The sequence below is a fragment of the Squalius cephalus genome (assembly GCF_949319135.1).
Source record: "Squalius cephalus genome assembly, chromosome: 7".
Taxonomy (NCBI): domain Eukaryota; kingdom Metazoa; phylum Chordata; class Actinopteri; order Cypriniformes; family Leuciscidae; genus Squalius; species Squalius cephalus.
This window is the reverse complement of record NC_137128.1, coordinates 30,872,045-30,887,523: the sequence shown is the minus strand read 5'-3', so window position 1 is coordinate 30,887,523 and position 15,479 is coordinate 30,872,045. Positions and strand designations below refer to the sequence as shown.

General features: G+C 36.8%; 2 protein-coding genes across 3 annotated transcripts; both read left to right on the top strand.

The window, feature by feature from the left end:
- The first annotated feature begins 165 nt into the window (after positions 1-165).
- abcf2a (ATP-binding cassette, sub-family F (GCN20), member 2a) lies at positions 166-6,542 on the top strand. The gene is made up of 15 exons (XM_079876688.1): positions 166-364; positions 1,286-1,469; positions 2,057-2,269; positions 2,383-2,565; positions 2,977-3,148; positions 3,370-3,465; positions 3,957-4,059; positions 4,154-4,249; positions 4,363-4,482; positions 4,591-4,680; positions 4,784-4,894; positions 5,014-5,076; positions 5,491-5,619; positions 5,706-5,909; positions 6,030-6,542. Exons 2-15 carry the CDS (start codon positions 1,325-1,327, stop codon positions 6,144-6,146), a joined length of 1,842 nt encoding a protein of 613 aa, XP_079732814.1. The 5' UTR covers positions 166-364; positions 1,286-1,324; the 3' UTR covers positions 6,147-6,542.
- Positions 6,543-7,524: 982 nt separating this feature from the next.
- Positions 7,525-15,479, top strand: faim2a (Fas apoptotic inhibitory molecule 2a). 2 transcript variants are annotated; one of them, XM_079875832.1, is made up of 12 exons: positions 7,525-7,609; positions 9,202-9,364; positions 9,513-9,646; positions 11,480-11,544; positions 11,632-11,685; positions 11,786-11,836; positions 11,977-12,016; positions 12,141-12,178; positions 12,837-12,924; positions 13,008-13,103; positions 13,645-13,698; positions 13,781-15,479. In XM_079875832.1, the coding sequence occupies exons 2-12, from the start codon at positions 9,208-9,210 to the stop codon at positions 13,925-13,927; spliced, it is 924 nt and encodes a 307-aa protein (XP_079731958.1). In that variant the 5' UTR covers positions 7,525-7,609; positions 9,202-9,207; the 3' UTR covers positions 13,928-15,479. The 2 variants fall into 2 exon arrangements, with proteins under 2 accessions (XP_079731958.1, XP_079731959.1); XM_079875833.1 differs by having other exon boundaries at positions 7,532-7,609; positions 9,205-9,364.

Here is a 15,479-nt window from a genome sequence, read left to right as displayed (position 1 = left end):
TTCCTCTAAGAAAAAAAAAAAAGAACAATAAATCATGAGCAAATAGCATAACCTTGTAATTGTCCGGGCTGTATGATTCACATTAACTGCTGTTTGAACATTACTAATTTTATGTCATTTTGTGTGACTCAACCGGGAAACAAGACAGGCCCAGAGATTACGAGTGATTCTACAAGAAAACTGCTAACAGAGAGCGGCTTTGCTGTTATGCAAAGAAGTGGGTGGAGATTTATTATGCATCGGCATCTGATTGGCTGCCGTGCCGGTATTGGTGACACGCGCCTCACACAGCTTGTAGCGCGGGCCATGAGATGAGACCGCTTCTCCGGTGCTGCTAGTAGCGCTTCGTCAGGAATAGATCTAGGTAAGATTACGGCCTAATTCAACAAAAGTTCGTTATTTACTCGTGATAGTCATCTATCTCTGTGATGATCGATGTCTATAAAAAAAAAAAAATCATACCTCATTTATTAATTTAGTTTTGTTGTCCGGACATCTTTCGGATTAACAGGCTAGTTTTACCGGCTGTTAGCTCGCCGGCTAGCTCGTGGGGACAAGAGAGTCGCGTGCGCCCCTCAGCCAATTTAACATTGTTTATCGGTTGATAGCTCTTTTACAATTGTTAACGCATTTTTTAAAATATAAACAGCAGTTGTTCTATGTCCAGGGAGTAAGATTTTCTCGTGATCTGGGATACACCGTTATGGCTAGAGTTAGCATGGTTGGTGAAGTGGCACATTGGTTGGGCCTTTAGAGTTAACCGACACCTTTTTTCCTCTTGAGAGCAGCAGCGATGGTATGTCGCTATATCATCGGTCATTTGTGCTTTCCGAACTCCTTACGATATTGTTCGTGTAATAGGTTATTTTCTTTGCCGGTATCACTTTATCATTGCCGTAATACGCCTAGACTGCGTCAGGGAAAAGTACTGGCCGACTGTAACGTTACTCCACGTGAGCCGAGCCGAACCACTGCCCTCTGCTGCCTGAAGCTTGGTTTGTTAAAACAAGACCTTTTTATTTTTCTTGCAAAACATTAGAGAATACATGTTTATGATATATACAACTTTGTATACAAAATGTATTAACAATATGATCAATGTCATCAGAATACAAATGAGAAAAGAGACCTTAAGCACAAAATCTGCGTAAGTGACTAATCGAGTGTCGATTGAACCGGAAGTCGTTTGGGAACAGTGTGTACTATGTAATGTTTTTTTTTTTTTTTCTTTAGTCCTAGTAGAGCATCTTAACCTCCAACTAATCTTTTTGTATCTCTCCCTCAGATTTTCAGAAGTGCTCTGTTCCTCTGATCTGCAGCTAAAATGCCATCCGATTTAGCAAAAAAGAAGGCGGCAAAGAAAAAAGAAGCAGCCAAAGCTCGCCAACGTACAAAGAAACCAGAGGATGGAGTGGATGGTGATGAAGAGAAACCAGAGGACCAGCAGAACGGAGCAGCTGAGTTCAATGGTAAGGGGAGCCATTAAAAGACCGTTCTAAGGCCTGTTCACACCAAGATGAATATTTGGTGTTATCGTCTCTGTACTCTTGAATTTGGTGTTATTTGATAAACCTTAAAGAATGGGCATTTGAAAACTATTAATAATGCTTGGCTTAATTCAGTCACATTTACCGTTGTTGAGAGAATTTTTGCAGGCAAAATCCCGTTTTATTAATAATCCATGCCGTTGGGAATTTTGTGGGAGGGAGAGAAATTTTCCACCGGTTGAGTCCATGATTTTTTGCCAAAAAAATTGCTAATGTGACTACACCTTTACGAGGATATTTCTGCTTTTCTATAATTGCCTATAAAATAAGAGGGCGACTTTGCATTTTTGTTCTGCTGTTTTTTACACACTGATTTGAACTGACATCACATTGGAATATTGGACCAAATTTCATGTTGAACATTTGTGTTTGTTTAACCATGCCTTTAAACTTTTGTAAATCTGAGTTTCCCCCTCACCCATTGGCCCACCAAGTGTTTCAAAACATTTTTTTTTATCTTCCTCCTTGAAATCTATTTGAATCGTCGTCTTTTTCTCTCTTTATCTTAGGGGTTGCCAGTTTGACGAAGGAGCTGGATGAGTTTGAGCTGAAGAAAACTGAGGCCCGTGCAGTTACTGGCGTGTTGGCATCTCATCCCAACAGCACTGATGTGCACATCAGCAGCTTGTCTCTCACGTTTCACGGACAGGAGCTGCTCAGTGACACTAGTTTGGAGCTCAACTCTGGCCGCCGATATGGCCTTATCGGACTCAATGGAACTGGTAAATGTAGAATCTGTTCATGTTGGGCTAATAAATCTCCACTTGTTGGCTTAAGAAGTGATTTCAGTTTACATGCTCATAAATAACTGACTTGCATTTAAACTTTTGTGTAGGTAAATCAATGCTGCTGTCAGCAATTGGTCACAGGGAGGTGCCGATTCCAGAGCACATAGATATCTACCACCTGACCCGTGAGATGGCACCAAGTGAGAAGACCGCTCTGGAGTGTGTGATGGAGGTAGATGAGGCGAGGATCCAGCTGGAGCGAGAGGCTGAACGACTAGCTCATGAGGACTGTGAGTTTCAACAACTGATCAAATGCACACGGAGTAGTTTGAAAGGAATAGTTCGCCTGGAAATGAAAATTGGCATTTACTTGTTCAAAACCATCAACTTTTTTCAACATCAATTGTTTGATCCCAAGATGTGTGAGAACCAATGAGGGTAAATATGTAATGAGTGTATGTATAGTGAACATTTTTCAAATAATCTGTTAATTGGTCAGGTCAATACAACTTTCCACGTTTTCATAGGAACTGTTTGTTTTGTAACAGCTTCCTTTCCTAGGCGTGGTATATTGAATATCTCAGTTGGAGAAGACTTCTTAACTCTGCACTGTGTTTAAGGAATCTCCTTGAGGAACACTTATGTGTTTATTATGCTTATTTGAGTGTTTGTGAATTTCGTTTAAATTTGTCAAATTTTAGCTGAATGTGAGAAGCTGATGGAGCTGTATGAGCGTTTGGAGGAACTGGATGCTGATAAAGCGGAGATGAGGGCCTCGCGGATCCTCCACGGTCTGGGCTTCACTGCTGCCATGCAGCAGAAGAAACTCAAAGACTTCAGCGGTGGCTGGAGGATGCGTGTTGCTCTTGCTCGGTGAGTCTTGAGAATCTCTTTCAGAAGTTCAAAGCTCCTGGGAGATGATGTAATAAAAGGCCGAATGATAGCGCAGTTGGTTTGTGCTAACTGTGCAATGACAAAAACTGTCCGAAGCGAATTTTCTGATCCCTTTAGCTCTTTCAATGAATGCATTTGCATATCTTTCAACAGTCTTCGGAGTCTTGGTTCATTCGTGGTTGTTGTTTTTTTATCTTCAGGGCACTGTTCCTCAAGCCTTTCATGTTGCTGTTGGATGAGCCAACAAACCACCTGGACTTGGATGCATGTGTGTGGCTGGAGGAAGAGCTCAGCCAGTAAGTCTTTATTTTTTAAAACAAGTCTATGACAGAATATTAAATCAAATGGTTTTTTAGAATTTTTTTTTTTTACTATGGGTTTCTGATGACATGATGTAAACAAAAGGCCGAATTGTAGCTCTTCCATCAAGCAGTTTGTTCTTGTTGTGGATAGAGCTTTGACAAAAACTAGACCGAAGCGTTTAACTGATCTGTCAGCGCAACCCAGATGCAGTTTTGTTTTTGAAGATGTTACGGTAGCACTTTATTTTACTGTGTCTTTGTTACACGTTACATTTACTTGCTGTAGTAATAACAAATTATGCATAACTAAAATCTAAAGTAAATTCATGTTAATTAATGAAACTCATTACTTAACTGTTTAAATGCACTGTAATGGACACCTTGTCATAAAGTGTAACCGTTACATTACGAAATGCATTCTGTTATTGTTGCAAACGCCATGCTGAGAGCTGTATGATCAAGTTTGTTTCTTTTTCCCCTGACAGGTTTAAAAGAATTCTGGTTTTAATATCCCATTCCCAGGACTTCCTCAATGGCGTTTGTACCAACATTATTCACCTGCACCAGCGCAAGCTTAAATATTACACGGTAAAGAGACTAATTCTTTCCCCCGTAAAGCTGTTTTCCTGTAATTGCAAATGTGCAATTTCATTTATTTTGTCATTCATCCTCTTGTGTAAAGGGTAATTATGACCAGTATATAAAGACCAGAGAGGAACTGGAGGAGAATCAGATGAAGCGGTTTAACTGGGAGCAGGACCAGATAACACACATGAAGGTAAACAATCTCTATATGTACCTTTTGTAAATATTCAAATCTTCTATGCCCTTTTCTAATTGCTCAGCTTGTAATTGATGTGGTTATTTAAACGTTTTCCTGTTGATCCGCAGAACTACATTGCTCGGTTTGGTCACGGATCTGCCAAGCTGGCCAGGCAAGCTCAGAGTAAAGAGAAGACGCTACAGAAGATGGTCGCCTCTGGTCTTACTGAGCGTGTTGTGAATGACAAGGTGAGAAAAGAGCTTTCTGTCTTGATCTTGATCAGTCATTTGCCTTTTTAATCCTTTGTTTAGTCAGTAGTAGAAATGACTTATTCTTTTTTTTTTCTTTTTTTTCAGACCCTGTCATTTTATTTTCCTCCCTGTGGGAAGATCCCCCCTCCTGTCATTATGGTTCAGAATGTCAGCTTCAGGTATTCGGATAATACGGTACGCAGAACCGTCTAATCTTCAATAACACATTTTACACATTTCTGTTGTTGCATCCTTCTCTGGATTGAGGTTCTCGCATGTCTCCTTTTGTCTTATATAGCCGCATATTTATAATAACCTGGAGTTTGGAATTGATTTGGACACACGGGTGGCCCTTGTAGGGCCCAATGGGGCTGGCAAATCTACTTTGCTGAAGCTCCTTGCTGGAGAGGTAAGGAATGTTTTAACTTAAATGTATAAAAACCTAAAATCATACCAAGGGGTGCATGTATTTTATGTGGTTTGGAATCTTGAGTATCGTGGTTTGTAAGGCATCATCTCTTCTTTCAGCTCCTGCCTTCAGACGGTATGATTAGAAAACACTCCCATGTGAAGATTGGGCGATATCATCAGGTCTGTTCAGACAATTTGTCATGACATTTTTTTTTTTTATATAATGGTTGTTGATAAAAATAGTGAAGATGTTGATGTATATAGATTTTTAGGTTTTTTTTTTACTATGGGTTGTTTCTGATGACATGATGTAAACAAAAGGCCGAATTGTAGCTCCTCCAAGCAGTTTGTTCTTGTTGTGGATAGAGCTTTGACAAAAACTAGACCGAAGCGTTTAGCTGATCTGTCAGCGCAACCCAGATGCAGTTTTGTTTTTGAATATGTTCTGTTTTTGTATGTATATGTGAAAACTAAAGTTTTTAATTAATAATTATTATTATTATTATTATTATTATTAGAATCTGCCACATAATTAGTTCTGTGGCACTTAGACTGATTTTTAATAGTCTTTAACTTGCGTTTTTTTTTCTTTAGCATCTAACAGAGCAATTGGAACTTGACCTTTCACCTCTGGAATACATGATGAAGTGTTATCCTGAGATTAAGGAGAAGGAAGAGATGAGGAAAATCATTGGCCGCTATGGACTCACTGGCAAACAGCAAGTAGGTTTTTTTTTTTTTCTTTTGGACTGACTTTGATTTTTAATCTGTGAAGCCCAGACATTTATTTATTTATTTTATTAAACTAGGTGAGCCCCATTAGGAATCTGTCTGATGGGCAGAAGTGTCGTGTCTGCTTTGCCTGGCTGGCTTGGCAGACTCCCCACATGCTCTTTCTTGATGAGCCGACCAATCACCTTGACATTGAAACCATTGATGCTCTGGCTGAGGCGATCAACGAGTTTGAGGGTGGAATGATGCTGGTTAGCCACGACTTCAGGCTTATTCAGCAGGTAATGTGAAGCTTTTAGTTAGGTTTTTGCCCATCTTGTACAAGTCATTAATATTTTCTTTGTCAAGCTAATGCAGTTGATTTGATTACATTTTAATAATATTGTTTTGTTTCCTTGCAGGTGGCTCAGGAGATCTGGGTTTGTGAAAAGCAGACCATCACAAAATGGAGCAGGGACATTCTGGCTTACAAGGAACATCTGAAATCAAAAATCGATAAACAGATGCATGATTTATAGCCAGTAGAGCGCCTCCCCATCACATAGATGACAGTTCGAACTTCCAACATCTCTGCCAACCAGACTTTTGCTCTCCAGGAAAAATACAAGCATGCTTGTTAGACCTGAGTCAGTTACTGGGCTTGCAAGGGGAATTCAGTCATGTTTTCTTTTTTGTGTGTTAACATGCATCACACTATTTGGACTTTACTTTTGAAAAACCTATTAAAAACCATGGTTGTGCACTTAAGTTTTTTTTTTTTAAACTAGTGGAGGGCAGGTCTACAAGACAAAGACTAATATGAACGATAAAGTAAACTTCAAGGACTCTTCATGAGGTTTTTTTTATTGTATCAATTATTGTTTAGAGCTGTATTTGCCATAAAGATGTCTAATTAAAAAGCGTACATGAATTGATTTGGCTTGTGCATTTTCTTTGGTTTCTGTCTTTGTACAGTTTTCTCAAGAACAGAGCAGAGAATCTACGGTTCTGTGTCTACCTAGTTGAAGTATGCATCTGTACCTTTGCAATCTAATGCAGATTAATAAATGTACAACAATCTTTATTCAGAGAGAAAAATAATATTTTACAAAACGTTAAAGAAAAAAATATTTAAATAATTCACACCACCTTTCCTTATCTTTTCTCTAATTAACTATTAATAAATTTACATTTTGTGTGTGTGTACAGGCTTGGCTATACTTGTGAGGGCCAAATGTATGGAAGCCCATTCCCGCCACATAAGAGTCATAATTCAAAAAAAGTCATAATTACAAGATAAAAAGAAATTTTACATAGCAAGTCGAAATTATGACTTACTATGTCGAAATTATGAGATAAAAAAAACACGAAATTATGACTTTAACCCATGTCCTCACTAATATAGTGAAATGATATGGCAACTCACTAGTGAGGACATTTTACTGGTCCTCACTAGTTAAAAAGGCTTTTGCTATGGTGACATGTCTCTGAGTAGCCTTTGTTTTAGTGCTAGTTTAATTCAATGTAATGTATTCTTAAAAAAAATACTAAGAGGCATTGTTTCTTTCCTGTGAATTTACATTTATGGATAATTTTTTTTTTTAAATTGTCTATATATTTTGTCTGTTATTCACATCTTTAATTTCTATTTTACTATCTGTATACTTGTTGTTGTTGTTGTCTGTGTACTGGAAGCTGCTTTGTCACCAAAACAAACACAACATATGTGTATGCAACATATGCCAATAAAGCTCTTTCTGATTCTATTAAAAATATATGTGTGATAAATGTGAGTTATTTTTTCAACTTGCATTGAGATCCAACAGGACATGTTTTCACTGTGAAAAAAACATAAAGAAATTCTACCAACATCGCTTCACATTTTCCAGGTTGCCAACGGTTCGCGTTTGTCATTTCCGGAAACACCGGAAGTACGTCATTGAACGATTGAGTTCATTGTTTTTACTTGGATCTCGAGTGTCACATTAGCAGTTACAGTAAGGTAAGTTAAAATACAGAGCTTACTCTAGAATTAATTTGTTAGAGCCTACATTTTGATGTAGGTTCTAACAACGTTATTCGTATATGCGCAAAGCATTTGTCGTCTCCTGCACGATAGAATGGGCTTGAAAAGTGTCACCGAGGTGCTAGCTAAGCTAAGCGCTGTCAACCTTTATATCAGTCCTGGTGCAAATTATTTTATAACAGCATAACAGTACTCCCCTCGTTAAGACTAATAATTTAGAATAAAAGACTGTTGTGCTTTGTGTTTGATAGCTCTACATGCACTAGCCGGATCAATATGAGTCTAAACTGATGTTCTCTTTACTAACGTTACTTATAATAACTGTATAACTGTACTGTATATCTGAAACAAGAATTTCTAACGCCTCTTAATTATCAGTATGATTTACAACTTTGCTGAAGAAAACCTGTTGTGCACAATTGTTCTACATGCCTTCTGTCCTCTTATTTATAGTTTGTATATATATATATATATATATCAACAGCAAAAAAAAACTTTTAGTATAATTGTAATTGTACAAACATGTATCTTTTTGCTGTCAAATATTTAGTGATTTTTATAAAGTAAACGTAAGAATAATTTTTATGTTATTAGTAATATTTCAAAATGAACTTTTACTAGACTGTAGCAACCCATGTTTACTTAATTATCCACATATATACATATGTATACTGTACATATCAAGTGTGATAGGCATCTTTGGAACGTTTATTTCTCTCAGTTATCACTGCATTATAACTTTTGTCCCCCAAAATAAAACTACAGCCTTGATCATAAAACTAAGCATTTAAATATCATCTTACTAAGACGTATTATTTGGAGAAATAGTATGACACATTTAAAAAAAAAAAAAAAAAATTGACTATTAATTCATATGGTATGTCAGGCTTCACGTGGTTAATTTATAAACATTATAAATTATAATCTGTGCCCAGTTAAAAGAAAAAATAAAGAAGAAAAAAATGATCGGAATGGTTCAAAACTTGATAAAGGTTTTGGCACTTGCTATGTGAAAAAAAAAAAAGAAAAGAATCATGGACATGATTCGAAAAGGTTAAATGGTCTGAAAAAAATATTGCTCTTGTGCTTTTCTCACAATCAAAAATTACAGCATTGGAAATGAATGGGAAACAAATTTCATCTAGTGGAAACGTTTGGTACTGCGGCCCAAACAAAAGATTTTCTGTTTTGGAAAATCATATAAAAATTTTAAATAGTATTTTTGTGAATTTTTCATAACAATAAACTTACATTTCTATAACTTTTTAAAAATAAAATCATAAAATCCCCTAAAATACAAAATATTAAATAAAACAAAACATGATTGAACTAAAATATAGCACATTTATTTAACTGGAAAAAAAAGGTTAACCTTTTTTTCTGCCATTGGCTTAAAATAGGAAAGGATCCAAGTTTTAGGTTCATAAGGAATTCATGTGGTGAAGAGTTGCAAAGTTCCATTGGCCTTGTGGCATAAAATATTAATGCTAGCCAGGGTGCTGGAATAACAGATCTACTTGTTCTTGATTCCATTCTCAGATGATTTTTTGAATGTTATTGTTTTACAGTAGACCATGAGTCTGCCAGCAGCCCCACCCAGCTATGCTGAAGCTACAGCAGGAGATAAAGAACAAGGAGCTGACAGCTTCACTTACGCTTCCCAGCTGCCCCCAATGCCACCACCAACCATGCCCATGCACCCCAGCTGGGCTTATGTGCATCCCGGCCCTAGTATGTGACATTTTATTACAGCAATTTTGGATATGCATGCACAAATGTTTATATGCAAGGAACCTTATCTTTACTGTAAGAAAAGTCTGAGGATAAAATTATGTCTTTCTTCTCTGAACGTTGTTAATAGTGCAAAATGTCTCTTTAGGTCCAGGATATTCCAACGCTTATGCTGCAGACATGTCCTCACCCTTCTCTGATCCGAGCTCCAGCAGCAGCTTCGATGGCCTGAGTGGAAGCACCTGGGAGGACAAGAATGTCCGCCGCATGTTCATCAGGAAGGTGTGAAAGTTCTCATTTAATTGTTTTTCTATTTGCAGTCTGCTTGACAGTTCAAACATTATTAACTGATATGAATTGGGTTGGATGCAAGTAAGCAGTCTATATCTTTTAATGTGTTTGTTGCTCATTTATAATTAAAAAGATGTTCAGGTTAATTAGGTCTCATGAGGCTGTTATTTGAGCATTTATATTGGTCTCACAACAAACAAAATGCATTTTATTCATAGCAGCATATTTGTATATATTTGCTTCTATATATACAGTAAATATGATTAAAATATTATACAATTTTAAATAGTGTGGGGGGGGGGGGGGGTGATTATACAACGCAATTCTATCTTCTGCTGATTCGCATCGATTTACAAATAAAAAAAATCGTTTTTCTAAACTGTTACATGTCTTTAACTTCGCAGTACTACTTAAAGTTATTGACATGTAGAGTGTTATAAATCACAATAAGCCGCAAAAAAGGACTCAATCCGGTGCTCGCGTTAATGGACACAGCCGAAGCGTGAGTTCAGATGTCGCGTCTCAGATGCATGTGATCCCGAATTCAACTGTCTTTACATTTATATTACATGTACATCTTTCACAGCTTATTGGGCTTGAATGGTCAAATACACACAGGATTATGTAAAAATGCACATCGTGTGAAGTATTCACATAAACATAGTCTGTTACATCCTAGGCGAACATAAACAAATCAGATGTGTAACATTATTTTAGATCTATGCATTTGTTCTTAAAGGGAAAGCAGTTTAATAAACTGTTGGTGTCTGTTTTGTTCATTTAATAAAAAAATAAAATAAAAAAACAGAAAATGCGGTATGCAATAACTTGTTAAATAATGTGATATTCGATATGTGATTCATAGGATTTTGCTTTAAGTGTGTAAAATCAATTTAAATTGTATTTAAATATATTTAAAAACTGAAAATGATATAACCAATGTATATGTTTCACATTCTTTCTGGGAAAAGAAAGCATCACTACAACGTCTGACAATGTCATTTTAACAAGTTTATCAGTTATGCCTACATTAGATCTATTTAACGTGATCATTTAATTGTGACAAACAATACAGAAACTGAGTAATCAAATGTAAAACTAAAACACTGCATAGTCTTCAAATGAATTGAATATACATTGATTTCAAAAGTGATTGTCAAGAGCAGTGAGTGATTTTCTTTTGTTTCACAGACAGCAGCATTAGCAGGTTTACTGTTTTAGGCTGCTGTCACTTTAAGACCTAATGCACAGATCCTATTGACACACATCAGATTTCTTTCCCAACTGTTCACTACATTCACTTAAGACATAACTGACTGTGTTTACGTGAATACTCGCCAAGACAAGCATTTTGACATTACTTGACTGTTAGAGTGCAAGTAGATAGGTAAATTTTAGGGTTAGTGATGTCACTAACCCCTTGAAGAAGCTCATTGTAGTCCCTACCAGCCGTTTGTTGTAGTCCTTAAAAAGCGATTTCTGTAAAATAAAATATCTCCCTTTGCTTTGAACTTTGAGCGTTGTAACTTTGCAGATGTTGTTTTTGCTCAATCAGCAACATTACACACTAACTAAAGGTAAAAAAGTGAAATAATAACCAACCACCCCTTTAAAATATTTAAAAATAGAAAACAGCTGTTTAAAGTTGTAGTAATATTTCAAAATATTACTGTATTTTTTTATCAAATAAATGCAGCCTTGTTGAGCATTGGATACTTTAAAAATATATATATATATATATATTTTTAAATTGTTCTGACCCCAAACGTTTGAACAGCAGCGTACGAACCTTCTAGTTATGAAAAGCATATATATTCTTTGCAGGTCTTCTGTATCCTCATGGTTCAGCTCATGGTCACATTTAGTGTGGTGTCACTCTTCACATTTTGGTAATTGATACACACAACTCAATTTTATCCATTTATTCCACTTTTAAAAGAAAGCACTGTCACTGAAGTCTGTCCTATCTTTCACAGTGAGCCAGTCCGGAAGTTTGTACAGTATAACCGGGTTTTCTATCTGACCTCATAGTAAGTGAACTATACACTGTGCTCTTTCCTCTTTAGAGGCTTTAGAACTTATATGAATCATATATGAATTATGTTTGTAACACTGCTATGTTTTGTCCAGCATGACTTTCATGGGAACATACCTGATGCTTGTGTGCAGCACAAATGCACGGTAAACAGATACTGTTTGTTATACATTGTTCTTGTATTTGAGTTCACCTTCTGGCTTACATAGGAGATGTGTGATATCAGGAACTCTGAGGTTCTTTGATATCCATCACTTATTGAACAGTGTTTGTGTTTCATCTGCAGACGAAGATACCCAACAAATATGATCCTTCTAGCCATTTTTGTAAGTAATCTCGTTCTCATTAGTTCACCAGTTAAATGATAGTAAATGTTATAAACAAGTATTCACTATCATTTACAGTAACTTTAAAAAGAAAAGGATGCATATTCTTGTTTTATATTTTTAGACTTTGGCAATGTCCTATATGGCTGGCATGCTCGCCAGGTAAGACAAAATGTTATTATATTATATTCTATTAATATAAAAAATGGATCACTGTTAGAGGTGAAATATTCTTTAGAATTATTAAGATGAATTATTTTTAAATTTTTAGATCTCTGGACTAGAAAATGTTAGTGGATGTTCAAAATTTGAAAGTTTAGAGTCCTTGCTCTTATTATACACAACTATCTTTGTGAGGACTATCTTTCTTAGGCCCTGTTTACACCTGTTATTAATATGTGTTTTTGTCAATCCGATCTCAAGTGAACAACGCTAAATACTGGTGTAAACTGGGTCTAAAACGTTTTGAGCTTGTCTAGTTTAGACCACCGCCATAGGTAGTCGAAAACGCATTAGACCGGATTGCTTTCGTAGTGCAGACACTCGTGTGGTCGAATGTGTTTGAACTGCCACAAAAGACGCCTACTCTCCACCTACTGTGTAAACATTACGAGAAGCGTGCTAGCCAGACGTGATTTAAACTTTGTCGGCTGAAGACGAAAAACATACCGAGCGCAATGTTCTCTCACCATTCTCGATTTCTAACACACACTCACAGCTAGAGATTGCATTGTGACAATGAATGTCCTCTCAAAGATAGATGTACAAGAATATGTGTGTGTCTAATTTGCAGTACTAATTTCACTCTTTCTATATACAGCTACCATAATACCAAAGTGGTGATGTTGAGTGTGGGCATCACAGCACTGGTGTGTCTGGCCATCACACTCTTCTGTTTCCAGTCCAGGGTGAGCTCATTTCATCTTAAACGGCTTCTGTCAAGTGCTTAATTTATGTGTCATTTGATAGAGCATTGTCTTCTGTCATCTAGGTTGACTTCACCACCTGTCACGGATTACTTTTCTCTCTCATGATGGTGCTGATGATAACTGGGCTTCTGCTGTTCTTTACTGCACCATTTGGATATGTAAGCTGCTAAATAGATATAGATTACTTTGAAGCTGTCACTATTATGATGTGCCAATAGCTTTATTCACACTGTCAGTCCGAATCCGATTAATTGTGTATCCGATTGGAATCTGATCTAAATTATTGACTGTCCACAACTGTTCTGATCTGATTTGTGTGTCCTGAATGGTAGGTATAGGCCATAAACAACAACAGCAGCGTGGAGGGGTTTGATGTTGTCTGTTTTCTGTTCAATACAGATGTTTACCTGGCATGAGAAAGTGACATAACGCAAAATCTGATCAGAGCAGTCAGACTGAAACGTATTTCCAGAAAAACCACATATAAATATAGCTCAATTTCATATGATTTTTTTTGCTGTTCACACTTGCTATGCTAAGTAGGATTGCATTCCAATCAGAAATGCATAAAAATCTGATCTGGACTGACACTCTGAATGAAGCTACAATCACTAAAAACGTATTATATTAAAATCGTACTGAAGCCATAATTTTGATATCGGTCCAGCCGTAGAGTGTCTACTCTGTCTGTTGTTTCAGATACCCTGGTTGCATACTGCTTATGCTGGATTTGGCGCTCTGGTTTTCACTCTGGTTAGTACCCTTGGTTATGCAGTATTGTCAGGTTTATGTGTTTCATACAAGATCTAATAATCTTCCTTTTGTTATGCTTTAGTTCCTGGCGTTCGACATGCAGCTGCTGATTGGCAACAGACGGTACTCTCTGAACCCAGAGGAGCATGTGTTTGGAGCCATCTGCCTCTACATGGATGTGGTCTACATATTCCTCTTTTTCCTTCAGCTCTTTGGGAGCCGGGAGTGAGGTGTTCATGCTATGCCTGGGCTTGAGCCTTTGTCCTCTGTTACATTCATACACACGCACACACACACATACACACACACCCACCCTTCTCAGTTACTCCAAGGTTTGGTGAGGAGTGAACAGTCTTCCTTCATTCTGTGTGGCAGTTGAAGTTTGATGTGTGCTGTTATTTTCCTTCTGGTCATGGTTAGGCAGCTCTTTGCACACCTAGTATGCACCCTTGCTGCAAGAGAACCATACTACCAATCAGATGTACACACGCAGGGTGTAGACAATCACTGCACATCATTTTTGTGATTTCACTTAAAGTGATTTGAAATGCCCTAGGTCATCTGCATAAAAATGTTTAGAATTCCAGCATTCTATAATACGTAAAAAAATCAGTGTGTTTTTGAGTGTGATTTAGTGGGGAATATAGTGACAGTACTTGTCAATGGTTATTATCCCTTCGTTTGCACGTTGTATAGTTGAAATGAATCTTAAACCTTGCTGGCACTAAATGTGTAACAGTCTTTTCAAACTGAGTTTTGTCAATCAGCAACATTGTGCAGTAAAATTATACCAGAGCCAGAGAGGCCCGTGTGTGACACTTTGTTTTCATCTTGTGCAATAACCTGCTCTTGACTGGGGGTCTGAAGCTGGACCTTACAGGAACTTGTTGCGGTCAGTAAATATTTTGTGCCTCTGAATGCTGGTTACTAATGAGGTTTCAGTCCTGTTGTATGAAGCCAGTGCAGATTTATAAAAAAGATATATTGTGTGCCAAATATAACATCCTTAGATGATGGCACTTGGTCCAAGTCCAACGGGTCAGTTGTGAGGTCTGCAATATATGTCTATAAATTCCCTGGTAAATTAACTCATAAGTGTGTGATGCTTGGGAGTTTTTACTCATTTTCAAGACTCTTAATTGCTTTTATTCACCTTTAAGTAAAATGTTTTAGATACTAAATTATCAGGTGCTGACTTATTTGAAAAGAGACGACTTGTTACATTCAGAAGAGACAAAAAATGATCTAATGTACTTAATGATTGGTTTCAAGCACATAGGGCTTATTTTCCATGGGCTTTAATATACCTCTCTTGTCTCTTATGAACGCATTGATGTAAGAGTGTGTTAACATTTTAACTTGGGAAAACATTCCTTAATTTTGAAAACTGAAATAGGTTTTAAAGTAATTTACACTCTATCGACATTCCTCTTTGCTTGCATTTTGTTCTGTTTCTGTAAACTACACATTCATCTTTTTGATGGATAGATGTTGTATTTGTTGCAGTGGATTATAAGAGATTTGGGTAGAAAGCCTTACATACCCATACACTTTATTTCTCGAATGAAGGCTATGCTAACCTACATTATTATTATTATTCAAATAAATGGCAGTTTAAAGAACAGAAATTTATGTTTTGCTTTTAGATGGACATTTCACATGTGCAACTTTGATCCCGTTTTTAGATGAAATGTATAAAGGCTTTACAGACAGCTTAATTTAAAGCTTTTTTTCAGAGGAAGGATTGAAATATGAGGTGATTTGTATAATTTTGTTTTGTG